The sequence below is a fragment of the Manis javanica genome, chromosome 4, assembly GCF_040802235.1.
Source record: "Manis javanica isolate MJ-LG chromosome 4, MJ_LKY, whole genome shotgun sequence".
Lineage (NCBI taxonomy): Eukaryota > Metazoa > Chordata > Mammalia > Pholidota > Manidae > Manis > Manis javanica.
Genome location: NC_133159.1, coordinates 147,687,513 through 147,708,990, shown reverse-complemented (window position 1 = coordinate 147,708,990; position 21,478 = coordinate 147,687,513). Strand labels below are relative to the sequence as shown.

The 21,478-nt window shown below is 35.5% G+C and overlaps 1 protein-coding gene across 1 annotated transcript in view; it reads left to right on the top strand.

Moving 5' to 3' along the window:
* Positions 1-7,362, top strand: part of GDPD1 (glycerophosphodiester phosphodiesterase domain containing 1) — a 64,148-nt gene extending 56,786 nt beyond the window's left edge. Inside the window, exons 8-10 of the mRNA XM_017662580.3 lie at positions 1,184-1,243; positions 4,686-4,737; positions 5,136-7,362. Of these exons, the coding sequence (XP_017518069.2) occupies positions 1,184-1,243; positions 4,686-4,737; positions 5,136-5,258 (235 nt within the window). The 3' untranslated portion in view covers positions 5,259-7,362. The remainder of the gene's footprint in view (positions 1-1,183; positions 1,244-4,685; positions 4,738-5,135) is intronic.
* The last annotated feature ends 14,116 nt before the right edge of the window (positions 7,363-21,478 follow it).

Here is a 21,478-nt window from a genome sequence, read left to right as displayed (position 1 = left end):
CTAGATTAAAACGATTCCTAACCATGTATTCCTAAAGCACTTAGTTTCTCCACTGGACTGGAATGGACTACTGTGCTCTCTAGATTGTATCCATGTGTTCCACTTAGAAGCAAATATTATTGAAATGCAATCTTCATACTCCTTTTTCTAAAAAGTGATCATGGATTAAGAAACAGGTAGAATATTGTTTTTGTGTGTTTTAATTTTTCTTAGGGAAGACAGTGGGCACTTCCTAAACATAATAATTTGTGTTCAACAAGGTAATTAGTATTTGAGATACTAAATCCATGTGATTCCTGAAATTGCAACCAGGACTTCCCACTTGGACTAGAGAGTTAGGGAAAAAAGGATTTTATTTAGAAAGCTTCCAATAAAAACTGAATTCAGAAAGAAAAAAAATGAACTTAGGTGTGGAAACTCAGAATTACCCTAAGAGTAGAGACAGGAGGAGTTAGAAGGGAAGCAATAAATGAGGACCTGGGAAGAATAAAAATCACAAGGTATTGTTAAACTTAGAAGCTGAGAAATCTTCCTAATAGAGACTCTAATTGGAGATTTCCTATGGGCACAACCCAAAGTTAATGACACAGGGAGTTGTATTGCTCTAGGTATCGAAGAGATTAAAGAAGGAACTCAGCATAGGTCTAAAACATATTTAATTAATTAATTAATTTTCTTTCTCCTTTTTTTTGGGTCTAAAACATATTTAAATAGGAAAGATAATTAAAAAGTACAGGGCCTAGGACTTCAGATATTGAAAGGGAAAGAAAAAAACACAACTTTATTTTTTTTAGTCTCCTTTTTACCCCAAATGTCCTCTAATCCATAAAGTTTGGTTGTGTGTTTAAATCTACTATATACTAAATTATACCAGACAAAGGAAAAAAAAGAGGCTTCACCAAAAAAGAGAAGAGAGACTTAAACCTCAGGCACCCAGGGTCTCTGGAAAGATAACTTCCATTTACTTATTTTTGTCTTTGAATAGTGGTAGCAAAAAGTTGGCTTTAAATCAATGGAAATAGAGAATCCAAATGGGCTTTAATTTATTTTTGTCCTTTTACAAATATTTTTTGGGCACATAGTCAGTGCAAGGCACTGTTTTTGATGTTGAACTTGTTATGTTCCTTCACACTGATATATTCCTCTGTTTCTAATTTATGATTCAAATTTTATTTTGCCATAGGCTGAAAGAACCACACACCGTGTCCAGAAGTCAGAAATTTCTCATCTGGCTTTCTGATATGTAAGAATTGTACTTTCTTGATATAAAAATTATTGCTTTAGCTATTATCTATTAAATACTATGCTTATAATTTAGAGAAAGCTTTCTTCATGTAATTTGTAACAAGGATGTGTTGAGCACCTACTATGTAAGTGGATGTGTATGAATCATTTAGAACTGGTTTAATTTCTAGTCACAAAACCTCAGGAGGAATCTTGAGGACAATCTCATCCAACTTCAGAAGAAAACTGAGCACCTGATTTACCTGGGGTTGTCTGGCTATTTAGTAGCAGAGCCGGGATAGATAACCATTCCCTTCTACTTATTTGCTGTTTCCATTAGCCTATAGTCAAAAACATGGTGAAAAGACGTGTGTACAGCAATACAGTGTATATAGGACTGTGTACTGACAAATGGCACATGTCTCAGAAAATGTGTATGAAGACTTGATAGTAGAGAGGAAGCCCCACTTGTCAGGTGGGCATCTACTTGGAAGAAAATGCCTTAATTCCTAAGGCATGTTAAGTTTAATTTTGGTTAAAAACCACAAAGTTAGTATGCTGTATTTTGCTTTAAAATAGTACCTTAAATACTTAAATACTAGTCCTAAACGACAAACTTTTATTATTGAACTCCTCTTTCAAAGAGTTGAAAAACTAATTTTGCCTTTTCTTACTGCCACAGGGTTTATTCTTTTTTGCCTTATTCCTTACTTGACTTCTAGTTTTAAAGGATGCATTTTTTTATTAATGTATCATTGATAATACATTCTTGTAAAGGTTTAATATGAAAAACATGGTGGTTACAACAGTCATCCATATTATCAAGTCCCCCCCACACCCCATTGCAGTCACTGTCCATCAGCATAGTAAGATGCCACAGAGTCACTACTTGTCTTCTCTGTGCTGTACTGTCTTCCCCATGATCCCCCCAACTGTGTGTGCCAGTTATAATGCCCCTCAATCCCCTTCTCCCTCCCTTCCCACCCACCCTCCCTCACCCCTCCCCTTTAGTAACTGCTAGTCCCTTCTCAGAGTCTGTGAGTCTGCTGCTGTTTCATTCCTTCAGTTTTGCTTCGTTGTTATACTCCACAAATGAGGGAAATCATTTGGTACTTGTCTTTCTCTGCCAGGCTTATTTCACTGAGCATAATACCCTCTAGCTCCATCCATGTTGTTGCAAATGGTAGGATTTGTTTTCTTCTTATGGCTGAATAATATCCCATTGTGTATATGTACACATCTTCTTTATCCATTCATCTACTGATGGACACTTAGGTTACTTCCATTTCTTGGCTATTGTAAATAGTGCTGTGATAGACATAGGGGTGCATATGTCTTTTTCAAACTGGGCTGGTGCATTCTTAGGGTAAATTCCTAGGAGTGGAATTCCTGGGTCAAATGGTATTTCTATTTTGAGCTTTTTGAGGAACCTCCATACTGCTTTCCACAATAGTTGAACTAGCTTACATTCCCACTAGCAGTGCAGGAGGGTTCCCCTTTCTCTACAACCTCGCCAACATTTGTTGTTGTTTGTCTTTTGGATGGTGGCGATCCTTACTGAGGTAATATCTCATTGTGGTTTTAATTTGCATTTCCCTGATGATTAACAATTTGGAGCATCTTTTCATGTGCCTGTTGGCCATCTGAATTTCTTCTTTGGAGAAGTGTCTGTTCATATCTTCTGCCCATTTCTTAATCGGGTTATTTGCTTTTTGTTTGTTGAGGCGTGTGAGTTCTTTATATATTTTGGATGTTAACCCCTTGCCAGATATGTCATTTACAAATATATTCTCCCATACTGTAGGATGCCTTTTTGTTCTGTTGATGGTGCCCTTTGCCGTACAGAAGCCTTTTGGTTTGATGTAGTCCCATGTGTTCATTTTTGCTTTGGTTTCCCTTGCTCAAGGAGATGCATTCAGGAAGAAGTTGCTTATGTTTATATTCAGGAGATTTTTGCCTCTGTTGTCTTCTAAGAGTTTCATGGTTTCCTGACTTAGATTCAGGTCTTGGATCCACTTTGTGTTTACTTTTGTGTATGGAGTTAGAGAATAATCCAGTTTTGTTCTCTTGCATGTAGGTGTCCAGTTTTGCCAACACTAGCTGTTGTAGAGGCTGTCATTTCCCCATTGTATATCCTTGGCTCCTTTATCGTATATTAATTGACTATACATGCTTGGGTTTCTATCTGGGCTCTCTATTCAGTTCCATTGGTCTATGGGTCTGTTCTTGTGCCAGTACCAAATTGTCTTGATTACTGTGGCTTTGTGGTAGAGCTTGAAGTCAGGCAGCATAATCCCCCCAGCTTTATTCTTCCTTGTCAGTATTGTTTGGGCTATTTGGGGGCTTTTGTGGTTCCATGTGAATTTTAGAACTGTTTGTTCTAGCTTGTTGAAGAATGCTGTTGGTATTTTGATAAGGATTGATTTAGACAAGATGGCCATCTTGACAATATTAATTCTTCCTATCCATGAGCACAGGATGTATTTCCTTTATTGTGTCTTCTTTAATTTCTCTCACGAGTGTCTTGTAGTTTTCAGGGTATAGGTCTTTCACCTCCTTGATCAGATTTATTCCTAGGTATTTTACTCTTTTTGATGCAATTGTGAATGGAATTATTTTCCTGATTTCTGTTTCTGCTAGTTCATTGTTAGTATATAGGAATGCAACAGATTTCTGTGTATCGATTTTGTATGCTGCCACCGCTGAATTAAATTATTAGTTGTAGTAGTTTTCGGGTGGATTCCTTTGGGTTTTTTATGTTCAAGGATGCATTTTTAATGGATGTTAAATGCATATGATTTTTAGTTTCTGTCACTTAATCGTTCTAATGGACATAAACAGTATAGAAATAACTTGTATAGCTTTCCAGAACAATTAGTTCCCACCTTGCTTTAGTGATTTGTATTCTAAAAGGTCACTTTTAAGTCAGCTATTTGGCACTAAAATAAAATGTGCTTTTCCTATATATATAGGATAGTGTAACTAATGCACATTAAGCTTCTAAGATAGTTCACAGGATAGTTCACAGAAGACTAATTATGGAAATGAACTATGATGCTATAGAACTTGACCCAAGTTCACTGCCTTATTTTAACTTGAGTGTTAGGAACACAGACCTCTCAGTGCTTTTTTCACTCTCATTGTGGTGCCAGCAGGGAAATGGAGGAATCCTCTTCTCCATTGAGAATGGTCTCCTGAGGACCTACTGGGAGAAGGAATAGAAAGGAGGTTCTGGGTGTCCACCAACGAGTAGCATCAGTGGAAGCAGGTGCAACAGTGAAGACATAAGTGCATCCACAACAGCTATTATTACTTGAGGCCATTGCTTCTAGTTTAAAGCAGTGGGATTAGATTTAACAAGGAATTATAAACTCTGAATTGACCAAATTAGGACTAAAATCTAATCCTAGTCTTTGTTCAGACTAAGAAGTACCTAAATCTGTTCTGCTCTCCTCTTCTAGTTTACTAATGAGAAAAGCTTTGTTTGACCACCTGACTGCCCGAGGCATTCAGGTAAGTTTCTGGGATGTGCATTTTGGAAACTGCTGTAGGCCACCAGTTTAAAGTAAGTGTAAGGGGCAGGAATTTTTAACTGACCTAATTTGGCCCTGACTCTGATGCTGCTGTTTTTACTGGTTCACATATGAAGATCTTAACATCTGCCTTACAGTTAACAAGAAAGCATTGGCATTTCAGTGACTTAAGTCCACTCACATATAGGCAAGAATACCTGAAGCTAGAGGGGTGGGATATTGCATATGTAATGAGTAAGGGAGAATTTTTTTAAAAAGGATTTGGTGATTTCTTAAAATTACAGATTTAGAAGGTTCTTTCTAAATGTGCTGAGATGGTAATTGATCAATACTATTATAAGAGTAACTTCTTATACTTCTCATGCTTCTAACTTTCAGGTGTATATTTGGGTGTTAAATGAAGAACAAGAATATCAAAGAGCTTTTGATTTGGGAGCAACTGGGGTGATGACAGACTATCCAACAAAGCTTAAGGGTTTTTTACATAATTTGTCAACATAAAAAAGGAGATACTCAAAAACAGTCAAAGAAAACATGAAAAGACCTAAGGAAAAAAAATTTGCCATCATTCCCCTAAGCCATTTCCAGAATGGTAAAGGTTTAATCAGTTAAGTTTTTATTACCTCATTTTTAAGCCTGTCTGAGAATGTAGAAAATATATATTGTATATTTATTTTAAACAATATTGCATATTTTACATTTGTATATTGGTTAGAAAGATAACTGGTTATGAGATGTAAGTGGACTATTGATCAAGATGTCTGTATATGATGCAGTATTCTGTTATGAGTAATTCTAAAATCAAAGACTACTGGATAGATTTGACATTAGCCTTCACTGGAATAAGATAACCAATTAGTAAAAGAAAATTATTGAAGTCCATTACAGCTATTCTGAGTTGTCTTGTTGTTTCTGGGCACATCTTAGTTAAAGGGAAAAAGTACAGTGGAAGGAGAGCTTGGAAATCAGGGCTGTAGTTATCTGACAAGTTGTGCATTATTAACAGAAGGCAGACTCAAAGATTTAACTGAAGATTTCTTGATCAGAAATAAAATCTGTAAACTAAATTAGATTTCTTGGTTGCTGCTGTTAATGGGGACATTTTATTTGGAATCTTTTTCAGGTGTGTAACTATGCTACCATGTATTTTTGTTTTTTGTAAACATTAAAATTGGATTTATTAATAACTTAAGACAAAAGCCAAACAGTCATATTTCTATGTTTCCTCTAAAGAAATGTAAATTTACCATTTTTGGCAATGACTAACAGGTTGGGCACACATCTAGATTTTAAATAAGATCTTGAATACTCCTGATCACATGAAACTTATGAAAATGCATATCATTGTTTCTAATACTTAGAGTATGAACCATCTGTTCCTGATCTTCAAGAATTTATTCTTCGAGTATTAAGTGGAAACAGGATTTCCTAAAGCTTTAGACATCACTTTCTCAGCTTTCCTGGTGATTTCATGTAAATCTGTTTTTAATCATTTTGACTAATTTTCATTATCACTTTGGGAGGTAAATAAAATCTGGAATAATAAGTGTCTTTTACCTAGAAAGCATCTGTCATTTTGAGTTTGGTAGCTAACAGCGATGAAGGGTGATCATACTCTCCCACCTGTCCCTGAATGACATAAATAACATTTGGTTTTTTTGTTCTTTAAATGGAAATAAAGTTTTACAAGAACGAAATAAAGGTTACTCATTGTTTTTTTGCAGCTGTAATCCAAATATGCTTTATAGATTTTTTTTTTTGCAGAAGTTAATGAGGTGATGAATTAATAATATGAGTTAACTGTACCTGAGATTTCTCTCCAGCATAAGGAAAATAAAATATAGAAACACTTTTATGGTAAAGAAGTTGCTTCTTGGCATTTGAACAAATAACTTGGGCAGGTAATCCATTACATCAGTCATTTTCACTTTCACTTACTGTAATTTTGGGTTATAGTTGCTCGGGATCATTTTGATCATCGTTGATAATTCTTTTTGTTACTTCTTCTTTCCAAATTTTACATTGTTATGAGCAGAATCTGTTTAGAGCAGTTCATATTATTGAGCCAGCATATATTTTGCATCAACCAGTAGAACATAAAGTACCCAGTATGGTAACAATGTATAGAAAGTCATGTTTTAAAAGTTTGATGACTTCATAGTCAAGGTGATTTTAATTCGCTTAATAAAAGCATAGTAACTATAACAAGAGTTGATATTCATTGTCGGATAACATCTTAATACTGCTTTTCTGATTTAGGGCATCACATTTTAAAAGAGGTTGAATAGTTATACTCCTGACTGTACGTCAATTATGCTTCAATAAAAATTTTAAAATAAATAAAAGAGGTTAAATCCCCTTTCATTTAGAGCTACTGCTAGGCACAGTGATCGCCATGGTGGGGAAGGCTGGAGAAATGGTCAAAAGATGGGATCAGATGCTTCTACTGGGATGAGGCTGGCACTAGGTTTGACAGATCCAGCCGAGGTCTAGTCAGCATGCCAAAGCAAGGCAAGGACATGGCAGTGGAGAGCAGTTGGCAGTCATTTCAGCAACCAGTTGGCATGAGGGAGTTTCAGCATGAAGTAGTTAAGAGTTTCTCTGTAGAGCCAGGGTCCTAGAATGTAACCAAGGCAAAACAGAATACATGGTACCAGAAGAAGGACCCAGGTCTTGGGAAGAAACTTATTTATAGAACTGAAGAACAGAATGATAACACTGGACTAATTTTAGGGGTAAAGTGGTACTGAGTCCCAGAACTATTAAGCCTCTCGTTTCTGGCCAGGACTGCTTCTAGAAATTGGGGTGGGACCCTGACATAGGTGGGCATCTAGTAGCCATCAAATGTGGAGAAAGAATGCTGCAGTGGATTGGGAAAAAGGAACATAAAACATAAATCATAGTATGTTCAAGTATGGGAAACCATTAACATAGACTACAATGTGAATGAGTCTTAGAGCTGTGCAACATGGTGGCCCTGGAAAGGTGCATTAAAAAAAATCGAGAGAGAATCTGCTGTAGATAAGAGTGCCATTTGAAGGAAAGCCAGGAATACTTGGTGGAAGAGTTTATTCCAAATTGAAAGGCATAGGTCATAAGTAGATGGTTAAACTCAGGACCTTAAAACAAGAACCAAAACTGCTAGGCTTAGTCGTGACAATAATATGATGTAATCATTTCAGGACCAAAAGGCAAATGTAAATAGCAGTCTGAGACCAGGGACCAAAACATCATCAGAAGATATAATACACTTATGTTTGGAAAATTGGATCGTTCTATAATCTGAAATAAATATACAAGCCTAGACTAGAGAACAGTCCAGAAACTAGGTCAAAAGGCTAAGCAGATTTAATTGACATTAGATTACATAAAAATAAATTTGGCAATAGTCTATAGGATGGCAGAAGCCTGTAGCAACCCAGGCATGAAGTAATAAGGGTCCAGATGAAATTATGCTTTAATAAAAATTTTAAAATAAATAAAAGAGGTTGAAAGTAGTGGCAATGTAAGTAGGGAAACAATGAATCTATGTGTCTCTGTAAGGGAAGAATTAGTAAGTGTTGGTGACTAGATGAGCTTAAAAGAAGAAGGAAAAGTCACTTCTAACTCCAAAGCCACAAGAAAATGTGGAACTTAAAGAGGGGAACAGATGACTGTGGGTATTCTTTGAAAGGACAAAAAGTTTGAAACGACAGACATTTGAGTTGCTATGCATTAGATATATTAGCCCTTGGATGAAAAGGTAGGTCTGGAGGAATAGATTTAGGAGTTTTGTGTACTTTATAGGCACAAGATTGCAAACCTAGCACCTTAGAGGTGACCTTGGTTCCTACTCAGTATTCTACTTGCAATTTGAATAGGTTGCTATGCCGCCAGAAGCCTATGTTGTGAACAGCATGGTTCATACCACAGTGAGACTGACAACATACTTTCCCACTTATATGTGCCTTTTTCCTTCAAAAGTAGAGACCTCTATCAAAAAAAGGCTTAACTTACTATATTGTTTATAAAGAATACAAATGCATTGCTCTTGTTTGTCCAGAAGTTTTAAAATAAAGTTTTTCTGAAGCCCTAAAATAAGATGGGGCCTAGAAAGCTTTGGCTGGGTGAGTGGGGATGGTTAACGTTAACAGGAGGCTGAGCAGGTACAGCTGTGTGTTACCCATTCCTAATTTGACCAGAGCTGCTCTACTTTCTTCTGTTTCATATGTGAGTTCCACATAAAGTTTGATTTAAAATAGGAATTCTTAGCAAAAAAAAATTTTTTTTGCTTGTATAATCTTTGATCTAAGATCTTTTTCCCCCTTTAGGCTTTAGCAGAACCTCTCTTCTTCCTTTTTTCCTCCTAATTCACTCTACGCCCTTTTCACTTCAAACAGTTCTTCAAGGGTTCATGGCCCCGTCTTGTCAAAAACTTTTCAAGAATTGGCTGGGTGGGGAGGAGCATAGAACACAAACAGGCAATCCACAAGTGTAAACAGTCCACAAACAATGTTTAATCAAAGACCTAGAAATTAAAACAATATTGGGTGACATACCAGTTTCCAACTCTTAGGTGGCGAGTGTGGAAGTGTTGGTGAGGGGCCTGGGAGATGCACGCAGGACCTGCCGGTGAGAATATGAATCAGCTGCACACTTTGAGGGTCAATTTGACAGTATCTTTTCATTCAGAAATTCCAGTGTGAGGAATAATAGCCTAAGAAAATAGCAGGACAATTGCCCAAAGGTACATATGCAGAGTGAAAAACTGGAAGCAACCTAAATATGCAACTTTAAGGAAGTGGCTAAATAAATTATGGTAAGCCCATGTAATGACATCATTACAAAAATATTACTGTTCTGTGTCTACTGATGAGATTAAGTGAAAACAATAAGTCATAAAGCTGCATACTGCGTAAACAAAGATATTTATACATACTCATTTTAAAGGTGAAATGGTACCTACTGAAGTGTTAATTGTGGTTTTTAATGATCATAGAATTATTATGAGTGACTTATTTTCATTTGTCTAGGTTTTCTAACTTCCCTTCAATTAAAAGATAAATTTTAATTAATCAAAGTTAATAAAAATTAATTTAAAAATAAAAACCTTTTTAGCTACTGCAGAACTGTTTGATGTCCAGGGTTTGCAGGTGACTCTTCTCCAAATTTTGGTTTATTTCTTGAAGAGAGAAACCTTTAACTTCCAACTTGGGGTTGACAAAAGAACCCAGACTTCCTGCTAAGCCACTCCCTCTTCCCAAACAAATCAGGAAAGAGGGATTATGATTTTGGTTTAGATGTGATCCATAGATTGACCTGGACCTTTTTAGAAAATTCATAAATCTACAGCTCAAAGACATTTACTTATTAATAATTTTTGCTCAATTTTCTTCTGTTGTTTTTTACAGTACATAGTTGTTGGGGTTTTTATATAGTCGTGATCATACCATATATATACTTTCACATTTTCTTTTTTTTTCATTTAATATCACATGAACACTTTCTCATGTTACAAATAATTTTTAAAAGGTAGACGTTATTTAATCAAGTCGATGTGCCATAATTTAACTATTTCCCTGACATTAGAAATTTGTTTCTAATTTTTATTATAAATAATGTTGTGAAGAAAATTCTTATATATATCTCAGTCCCTCACACACAAATAATCATGAAATCCTACATATTGAATCTATTTTTCCAACCTCACTGCCACCATCCTAGTACAAGCTACCATCATCTCTAGACTGAAACCATAGAACTGCCTCCTTTTTTCTAATTTTAATGTAATTTATCTTTTAATAAGTAATATATTCACTGGCTCATAGAGTATAAAAAGAGTATACAGTGAAATTTCTCTTTGTTCTCTTATCCTCTAATCACTGAATTTCCTCTCTGGAGGAAAAAGGAAACTAATATTATTATTCACATAGCATTAAATATTTACTGAGCACCTCCTGTAGCTTTGTAGCTATTAAATCTGGAAATATGATGGTAGGTAAGATAGACATGGTATAGACTCATGTATCTTACATTCAATTTGAGAATGCAAACAAGAGGAACAAACAGGCTAACTTCAAGTTGAAGAAAATATTATGAAGGACATAAACAAAGGACTGAGATAAATAATAAAATCAAGCTTATTTTAGGTGAAATGGTCAAGGTGGGCCTGTTTGAGGAGGTGGCATTTATACTGAGATCTAAAGCAACAGGAATGAACCATGCAAAGGAGGAAGAAGAGTGCTCTAAGCATATGGAAGAGTTTATGCTAAGGCCCTGAGGCAGGAAGAGCTTGGTGGGTACTAAGAATAAAAAGGAGAGGGTTAGAAATATGGAGAGATTGGCTTTTGATGGGAAGAAGGACTCTCCCTTCATTGTAAATGAAAAGAATTAAGGTACAATAAAAGCAGGGCTATGTAGCTCTGGTGGTGGGAAGATTAGAGAGTTTTCATCCAATAGTTTCTACTTTTTACATGACAGGTGAGCACAGGTCTTTGCTAAAACAGAGAATGGAGAAAGAGATGCAAAAGGTCGGAGGAGAGTCATAGTCTGTCATGGCCATTTTAGGCAGTGAAAATGTGTCCTTATTAGAGGAACAGTGGGGCTCCTGAGCTATTCTGACTACTCATGTGAGGCTTCAGGTTTACAGTTGAAATGAAATCAGTCAAGTCAGCTGTGATTTCTCAAGAATCAATAACAGAAGAGTTGATCATTTAAATTAAGAAAATAAAAAAACTCTTGAAGGAAGTGAGTGGTGAAAAAGAGTGAGCAGAGAATTAAGCCTTAGTATCAATATGCCCCAAGGAGGCAGAGAAGGTGTGGTCTGGGAAACAGAAGTAGGGACTTTAGTGTCCTCAAGCTCATGAAAGTAGACAGTTTAAGAAAAAGGTGGTTATTAGCAGTGTCCAAAACAGCACTGAGATCCAGGAAGGCAAGGGGTGGGAAAGGATGGCTGCATTTGATTAAAAGGAGGCCTCCTTAACTACAGTTTACTTATCTCCATAGTTGATGGAATTGATAACAGATTCCAAAGGGATGAAGAAAACTTAATGTTACTAAATGAGGTTCATAAAAATCAGCCACTTAATCAAAGGAATTGGAGAATCGGGACATTTGAAGAGGCACCAGTTATCAAGTAAGTTGTGTTCTAAATGGGGAGGTTTGTAAATGTGTGAAAACAAGATGGTAGAGAGAGACCAGAGATTGAAGAAAGAGGACATGTGAGCAAAGATCTCTTGCAAGACTGAATGTGTTGTAATTTATTCAACAAATATTTATGAATGCCTGTCAGGCCAGACACCTGATTTATAGCCAGGTGTCTGGCGGCATATAAACAGTTCTTGCTCTCTTTGGTGTGTATGGTCTAGTTAGTAGGTAACTGAGAGCTGAGAGAAGAGAAGGAAGAGGTATCTTTTTTCATTATTCTCTAAGGTAGATGGGAATATAAAAAACAGGGACGTTTTGTACTTCCAAGAGAATAGAAGAGCTAAAAGTGGTATATTAGTCTACTTGGGCTGCTATAGCAAAATACCATACACTAGGTGGCTTAAACACATTTATTTTCTCAGTTCTGGAAGCTGCAAGTCCAATATCACAGTGCCAGCAAGGCTGGTGTCTGGTGAGACCACTCTTACTGGCTTGCAGAAGGCACCTGTCCTTGCTTCTACATGCATATACACAGAGAGGTTTCTGGTGTCTGTTCTTCTTAAAAGGACATCAGTCTTATCAGTTTAGGGCCCTACCTTATGACCTCATTTAACTTTAATTACTTCCTTAAAGGCTCTACCTTCAAATACAGTCACATTGAGAGTTACAGCTTCAACATACTAATTTTGAAAGGGAACAAAATTCAGTCGCCCCCCAAATTCAAGGAGTCCACAACAAGTGGGAATGAGGGTCAAAGAGGGAGAGCTGGAGAACTGGTTATGTGTGGCAGGGAATGGAGATGGGAAGGGTAAGTTGAGGAAACGAGAGAATTTGGAGGAGGAAGTGCTTGTGGACCATGGAGGCACTAGAATAGAGAGGAAATCTAACCTGATCTGGAATCCTCAGAAGGAAGCTGATGTTTATTTCTTAGACTCCTAGGATACCTACTTGGAGATTTACAGATGGCTGATACCAAACAAGCCATAGATTGCTGGAGAAGAAAAAAACAAGAAACCTTCTTAAATGTTTAAATTCAAATTAAGCTTCAAGTAACAATGAGTTTGAAAGTTTGGTATTGCTGAATAATGGTAATATGTGACATTTATATAAGTATTTAGATTTTATTCACTTTTACATACATTCTCAAGTGTTTCTTTCAACAACCTGGTAGAGTACTTGATGTTCTCACATTCCCATTTTTTAGACAAAACTGAAATTGAGGGAATTTACAAGGTCACCTGGCTAGAACTGGTATGGTCTTCTTAACCTTAACCTCAACCTTGCCACCAATTTTTCTAATTTATCTCCAGTTCACCATTCAATGCTGAGAGAAACATCAAAAACTAGGTCAGGGAGGTTGTAATATGATCCTACCTATGAAAATTGAACTTTCCAAAGAAGAGCTAGCAAAGAGAAAATTCCCACATGTCAAATGTATTCACTGTTCTCTGACATTGCTTAAACAATACTGATAGCACTAGAGATGGGCTCAGTGGTCAGTATTCAGTAACTGAAACCATTGTCCATGGGAGTAGATGGAAAACTACCACCACCTTTTTAAGAAATTAAAAAATCTTAGATAAAAACAAAAAGTAATATTAATTATTTGTGAATCTAATACCCAGAATTTACAGCTTAATATTATATATGCCTTAGTGTTTCCTAAAGGGAGAAATAAAACCTTAGAGATAAAATGTTATCAGAGCCCTACCCCCAGTCCCATTCTCCTTCCAATTTGCCCAGTGCAGAGCCCTAGTATAAGATCAGAGAGGTAAGAGAGAGAAAGGTTGGTATGGATTTTCTCAGGTGCTTCTCTATAAAAATCACTTTGGGCTGCCTGAGTCCCTTGACCGAAGGACAAGCTTATTTCAAGGTGGCTTTGTTTCAAGGACTCTCTCCTTCTAGGTTCCAGTAACAGCTCCCCACTGAGTTCTCCATTTTATAGGTGCTAAGAACTCTGTTATTACATAAGTCCTTGGGCATTTTACTATGCTTGAGGCTTCATAAGTTTAGAAAATGATTTCTTATTAAACAATACTCAAATTTTTCTTATTTGAGTGTGCATAGTCTCCTGCTTGTTCCTTGACCAAGTCACCGGAGAAGCTAGCCAAAATGCAAATTTTCAAGCCTCTTCTCTTTTTTCAAGACTTTTTATTTTCATTATTTCACTTGGTTATTCAGTCAACAGATATTTGAGTGCCCTGTGTGCCAGTCACTGGGCAAGGTGCTATGGGGATAGTGGTGACAAGACACAGTTTCTGCCTTTGGGAGAAGACAGACAGCAAACAAGGAAGCAATTTAATTATGGCTAATTATGGTATGAGAGACGGTTAGAGGGCAGGGACCAGGGAAGGTCTCTCTTAGGAGGTGACATTTCAGCCTTATGAGAGAAAACCTGAGGGCAGAGTGTCTGAGGCAGAGGAAACTGCTAGTGCAAAAAGGTGGGAAAACACCTGGTGTTTTCATGGAACAGAAAGGAAAGCAGTGTGCTTGGAGCAAAGTAAACTGGAGATGCAAAGTCAGGCTAGAGAGCGAGGCAGGAATCAGATCATTCAGCGTCTTGTCAGCAGGCCAAGGTAAAGCATTTGCATTTTATTCTGATGAGGACACATTAAAGGGTTTTAAGCAGAGGAGTGATGTGCAGTATATTTTTTAAAGCTTATTCCTGATGCTGAGTAGAAATAGATTGGCAAGGGACAGACAGAAGTAGAGATGTGGCAGTGGGAGTGCAGATGGAGGGAAGTGTCTGGATTTGAGATATATTTTGGAGGTAGAAGCGATTGACTTAGTGGATGAAGAAAGGGGAAAAATTTAGGTTGACTGGTAGGTTTGGCTTATACAACTGGATAGCTGGGCGGTAGAGCCACTTACTGGAATGGGAAAGAAACATATCTGGAGAAAATATTTTAAAATTCTGACTTAAGTAACTTTGAGAAATGCTATCCCAGTGTTCAACTGTGCATTCTATAAACTCAACAAAATAACTACACAACTCTGACCCTACTCTGGAAAAAGGAATGAAGTTAACATCTATCCAGTATCTTCTGTAGGCCAGGTGCTATTATCATATATAATCTTTACCATAGCCCTGTGAAATAGGTGCTATTATCTCTGATTCACAAATGAGGAAACTGCAGCTCGATGGGTTGGGTGACTTAATACAAGATTGTACAGCTAGTAAGATGACAAACCTGACTGACAAACCTAGTTCTTCAGAGACTAAATTCAAAGCTGTTATTACCACATACAACTGCTAGTCGCAGGCTGGTTCTTTCTCCATAACCTTTGTCACCAAACCTCTTAAATATGACCATATTTAAGATGACCTATCAAAAACTTAGGTAAATGATATCTTAGAAGAAAAATATCTCTTGGCTCAGGTGGGAAATGCTGAGAGGAACTATGATAACATTTTTCTTGGGAAAAAAGTCTTTTTTTAAATTCATCAGTTTTTAGAATAACTTCTCCCCAACAACTTGTTTTAAAAAGTTATTAGAACCAGCTCACAATCATTAGAATGACTACTATAAAAAAACAAAAAATAAGAAGTGTTGGCAAGTTTATGGAGAAGAGTGTGATTAAAGGATCAGATTAGCTCACACATAATTGTTTTCTCTTTCAAATAAGATTTATTATTAAACAAATTAATATTTAATATACATCAGTGGTAGGCCTCTCCCAATGTTGTACGGTGTTACACAGAGGATTTTTTCACTTCCTTTTTCTAACTGCTTTCACCATATTATGAAATAAAGAAATTTTAGTTTTAAAAAATCCAGTAATTTCACCTTTTATGTCTTCTGTGATCTTTGAGGTCAAATGTTAAAGCTTACCAATGACAAAGCTATAAATTCTGTATACTTAGGTAAAAGTTCAGAATGAGTTATATAACTCTTTACTGGTTCTTTCCCTACCCTTCTTTTCTGTAAATGATTCATTTCCCTTTTACTTCGGTATATTCCTGCAATCATCATTTTTAGTCATAAATTCTGAAATAAAGTTTTAGGTGGTTTTGCAAAATGAAATAGGATACTCCTGGTCCTATTAATCACCAACAGCAATCTGAAACTAACCTATCAAAAACTTAGATAAATGATATCATGTTAAAAGAAAAATACCTCTTGGCTCAGGTGGAAAATGCTAAGAGGAACTATGATAACATTTTACTCAGGAAAAAAAGGTGTCTTCTTCTAAATTCATCAGTTTTTAGAATAACTTCTCCTAAATAACTTGTTTTAAATAGTTATTAGAATCAGTTCACGATCATTGGAATGGCTACTATAAAAAGCAAAAAATAAAATAACAAGTATTGTCAAGGTTGTGGAGAAATTGGAACCTTTGTGCACTGTTAGTGGGATGTGGCTGCTAGGAAAAGTAGTAAGGTGATTCCTCAAAAAAATACAAAATACAATTACCCTGTGATCCAGCAACTGCATTTCTGGTTATATATACTAAAGAATTGAAAGCAGAGACTTATCAAGATATTTGTACACCCATGTTCATAAGAGCATGATTCACAATAGTCAATGGGTAGAAGCAGTCTAAGTGTCCACCTACAGATGAATGGATAAACAAAATGTTGTGTACATGCAATGGAATATTATCCAATCTTAAAAAAGAAGGAAATTCAGCAATATGCTACAACATGGATGAAATTGGAGGATATTATGTTAAGTGAAAGAAGCCAGTCACAAAAATAAAAATACTATATGCTTTCAAATACTATTTGAATACTAGAGTAGTCAAATTCATAGAAATAAAAGATAGAATGCCAGGGACTGGGGCACTGGAAAATGGGGAGTTCTTGTTTAATAGATAGAGTTTCAGTTTTGCAGGATGAAAAGAATTCTGGAAGTAGAGGTAGAAAAGAATGAATATAAGATGCCACTGAATTGTACACTTAAAAATGGTTAAGATGGATTAAGTAAAACTATGGTTTAAAAAAAGTTCAAAATAAATTTGGTAAATTTGGGGTAGTGGATAATTAGGGCTTTCCATTTATAGAATCATCCCCAGAGGTTTCAAGAGGACCTGTAATTTCTGCCAAAGCTCACTACCTCATTCACTGGAAAACAAAACATGAAAGTTTTACCTGTGTAAAACTGGCCAATTGACATTTTATTAAAACTCCACCAAAAAAAAAAAAGTTTAAGATGGTAAATTTTGTTATGTGTATTTTACCACAATTAAAATTTTTTTAATTTTTTGAAATTATTTAGAAGGCCTAATAAGATCTTTACAATTTGAGAAGATAAATGTTAATTTCACCTCTCTTTAGACAGAATTTGAGAGAATGGAAATGTTTTAGATTTTTAACATTTTTAGAATTTTAGCATTCATTGATCATCTATTCTGAACTTACCTACTCAGAAATACTTTCTATCCCTTCTAGAAGAGCATTTACTCTCTAATGCTCTTCCACTGACTGGGAGCTCTCATCAACGCAGAAAGCAACCTATTTCAGCTCCATGATGCCCGCTTTGGTTTGCAATTCAAATTCTTTATGCTTTGCTGCTTTGTTCACCTCTCAAATAAGAGAAAAGCCTAATAAAATAGTCATTTTGTTGTACTAAGTCAGTCCTATCCTGATATCACCATTAAAATGATTACACTTTACTAATGAGTGTGCTATTAGTAATTGTATTCTAACTTATACCACTTTTTTAGTACATATCGTCTCATCTTCAGGAAACTTCAAAGGGGTAAAAATGTTATGTTTTTTCGTTTTGCTTCAGAAGATTGGAGACTGTTGAGAATTAGGCTTGGGGTTGATTAATGATTGTGCATTGAGTCCCCTATACAGAATTTTATTGTTGTTAACAACCATTTGATCAATAAATATGAGAGATGCCCTCTCAAAAAAAAAAAAGTCTAAATGAGGTACCCTAGTGGCCCTCATGCAACATGTGGTACGTTTTAACTAATATAAAATCTCACATCCTGCTTTAAGATTATTTGGAATTGTGAAATAAAGTATGTATTATCACTAAAAAAAAAAGTATAAAATAAAAATTACATGTGATCACAAAAAAAAGTTATGTTTTTAAAATCCAAAAATTATAGATACATGTAGAGAGTAAAAAGTGGATCTCTCAAAAAAAAAATGGATCTCTCTGGTTCCATGTCCCAAAGATGACAAATTTTGTTCAGAATATTTTCAAGTATAAACAAATCATACCATTTTTGTCACAAATGATTTCATACTATTCATAGTGTCCTATAGCTTAATGATTTTGCAATCTATTCTATTGTTTTAATTATCCCAAAGTATTCTATTCACAGGGTATTTTGAGGCACTAATGAAAACATAGTTCACAACACTGGATTGTAAAGGATTTTTATGGTACTGTTGTGTCTTACCTATTCCTTATTTAATTGTGAGAACTTTCTCAAAAACCAAGGATTTGATTTGAATATCTAAACATAAGCTCTGGTAAAACATTTAAAATTAGACAAATTGCTTTTGAAGAGCTCCCATAGGAAAATATAAAAGTTAATGAGCTTTACTGTATTTTGAATTTCTGGTATATTTTTTTTGGGTTCTTGACACTAATTATTAACACTAAATCCTGAACAATCCCTGATCAACAGAAATCCTGTGGCCTCACTAGTAACCTACTTCCATCTTGGGACGTTAATTGCTTCTTCCTGCAAGATCAGATAGAGATCACTTCTTCCATGCTCTTCTTCTATATTCTATTTGAAATGTTGTTAAACTTTGCTACCTGACCTCTGCTTTCCTATGCAAATGGTATTTGGTTTAGGGTAAAGTCTGAGATTCTGCCAGGCTTGGTAGAAATACTTTCTGTGACATTCCTGACATAGTCATCCAAATTCTAAATGGAAACATCATTATGTACTCTAGGAACAAAATCTCAAGGACTGGAGGAGAATCCCCAACAACTTTTCTGTACAAGAAAGATCTGCAATGTGTTTCCACTTCATCAAGATGAAAACACTTAGGGGACGCACGGTTCTGGATTAAATCCTGGTTTGGGTAAACCATCTGGAAAGGGCATTCTGAGATTGGTGAAATTTGTATATGAGTATTAAATGACATGAAGAATTATTGAAATGAAAACACAGAGATCATTAGATTGAAGCAGGCTATAGTCTCATTTTCCATATGATATCTATATGGAAATATGTCTCTCCATAACCATGTAGCTCCCCATAGAAAAATATCTCTAAAGAATATACAGTAAGGTAATCTTTGGTTGTGTTAGTAAAATGTTTTTGTATTTTCTAATTTTCTACAATGCTCATAACTGATTTTGTAATACTAAAAGCTTATTTTTCATTAAAAAATAAAAACTATAGGTTCTAGAAACAAATGTGAATTAATATTTCAAGCCAGTGGGAAAAGGAATTGTTATGTGTATGGTATTGTGACATCTTGGGCTAATCATTAGGGAAATAAAATATAAGGAAGAATCCCTGCCACAATCTTATTCCAAAATAAATTTCAAATGGAGTAAATATTTAAATGTCAAAAATGAAGTTTAATAATACACACATATGAAATCTCTTTTTAAAGAAGGCTAAATTTATGTATTATCTGATATTGTAAAAATCTTTCCTAAAAACAAAATCCAAAAGCAAAGAAGGAAAAGTTGGATATATTTGATTACATAAAAATTAAATCTTCTAGAATTCCATCTGAATTATATCTCAATGAGCTATTAAAACTTTAAACCTCCTGTGTCCAAAAACACTGTATAAAGCCAAAAGACTGTGAAAAATATCTTCAGCACATAGAGTTGAAAGATTAAATTCTTCAGTTTACATACAGTTTATGCAACAGAAGAAGGAAAAGGTGAACAATCCAAAGGAAATGGGAACATAATATAGACAAGCTAGAGGAAAACGAAACACTTTGAAAATAACTTTTTTGTTTTAAACCAGAGGTTTTGAGGGCATTTGATCTTAAGAAATTATCCATGAGCCTCCAATCCTACTTGATCTTTTGCCTGATTATCTGTCATTTTATAGCCTGGCTAGTTTAGTTAACTGGAACCTGAGTTAATGAGATGCCAGTATGACTGATTCCTATAAGATATCACTTCTTGCTGAGAACTGTTTTATAACACAGAACTCTGGCGATCTGCTTCACAAATGTGTGTCATTATTCACAGGAAACCTGAGAGAAATGACGCGGCTCATTCATGGCAAACTGTTGAGAAAACTTGCATTAATATCCAACTGATATTGTTAATAAAATTATATTCAAAATAAAAGGCATCAACACTATCAGCCGTGGAGTGACTTTTTTCCTTAAAGTGCACATTCAGTTTTCTTTAGTTTAATACACACACATGGAGTGTCTAATGTGCATAAAACATAGGCCTGGCCCTAGTGATGGTAGTTGTTCCCTGCCATCAGGAAAACCATATTTTAGAGAGAAAGACTTAGAATTGAAGAGCTTAATGGTCCAAGGACAGTTTCTAACTTGCCATCTTATATTCATTACTACCCTATTATAAATCCACAAATAATAGTAAAATTTGCTATATCATAACTGATATTCATATAGTTAAGTGTTACTTCAATCAAAATTAAGGGTCTTCCATGTACCAGGCACTGTCCTAGATGTTGGAGACTCAATAAGGAATAAGATGTAATCCCTACTCTTGAGGAATTGGCGGGGAATTATGATTTATAAGGCATTTTTATACACGTGACCTTCTTTGATTCTTGTACAAGTCCTGTGAGGTAGTCAGGAAGAGACAGGAGCTCAGAGAGTTCCAGGAATTGTCCCAAGCTGATGATCAAGTAAATCACAGAGTATCCAAACTGGGATTTTTCGATGGCAAAGTTCATGATATATACAATAAGGATTCTTATTTAGTATCTGAACTTGGAGAGGAACTGAAGGTCTGATTTATTTATTTCCTTTCTTCTTTATGACAGTCAAAAGGAAAATTTCATTCTTAGCTGGTAGTGCATTTGTACTTAATATTTTGTAGAGCCAATATTTTCCTGTGGCTATTTATCTCTTGAGACTACTTAGGCAACAATCTTTAAGAGATCTTAAGTGATAGTGTAAAAACTCCAAAGTGCTCTGGTCGGAATTTTCGTTGTCATAAATATAAAGTAGATCCTGTTCCATAGAGTAGAGATTTCTTACATAGTTTTGTCTGCAGTGTATAGCATGGGTATATAAATTTCACTTTCCCTTGGGGTGTTGCAGTCGTGTACCAAAAACAGCTTTCATTATATTGAGCTTCTGGGGTGTAGGATGCTCATCTTACTCACCTCTGCTTCTCCCTTTTTCCCAGCTTGGCAAAATGCATATAAGGTACAGGGTAGATCCTCATTAAAACTTCAAGTTGAAAAGAGCAAAAAATGAGAAAATGAGTCATGAAACCTCCTCTCCTTTGTGAGAAGAGACCACCACCATTCTTTAGGGTTAATAAATCAGATAAATTAGCTAATTACCTATCTGCAATTAGAAAAAATAGCTAAGGCAGCTACAAACTTCTTTTAGTATTTGGTAAATGACAAAACAGCTTTCTTTGTGTACACAGGAGCTTTCCAGTCTGGGTTTTGTTTTGTTTAGGTCAGTATTTTCTTCTCACATCATCTGTAGTCTTTGA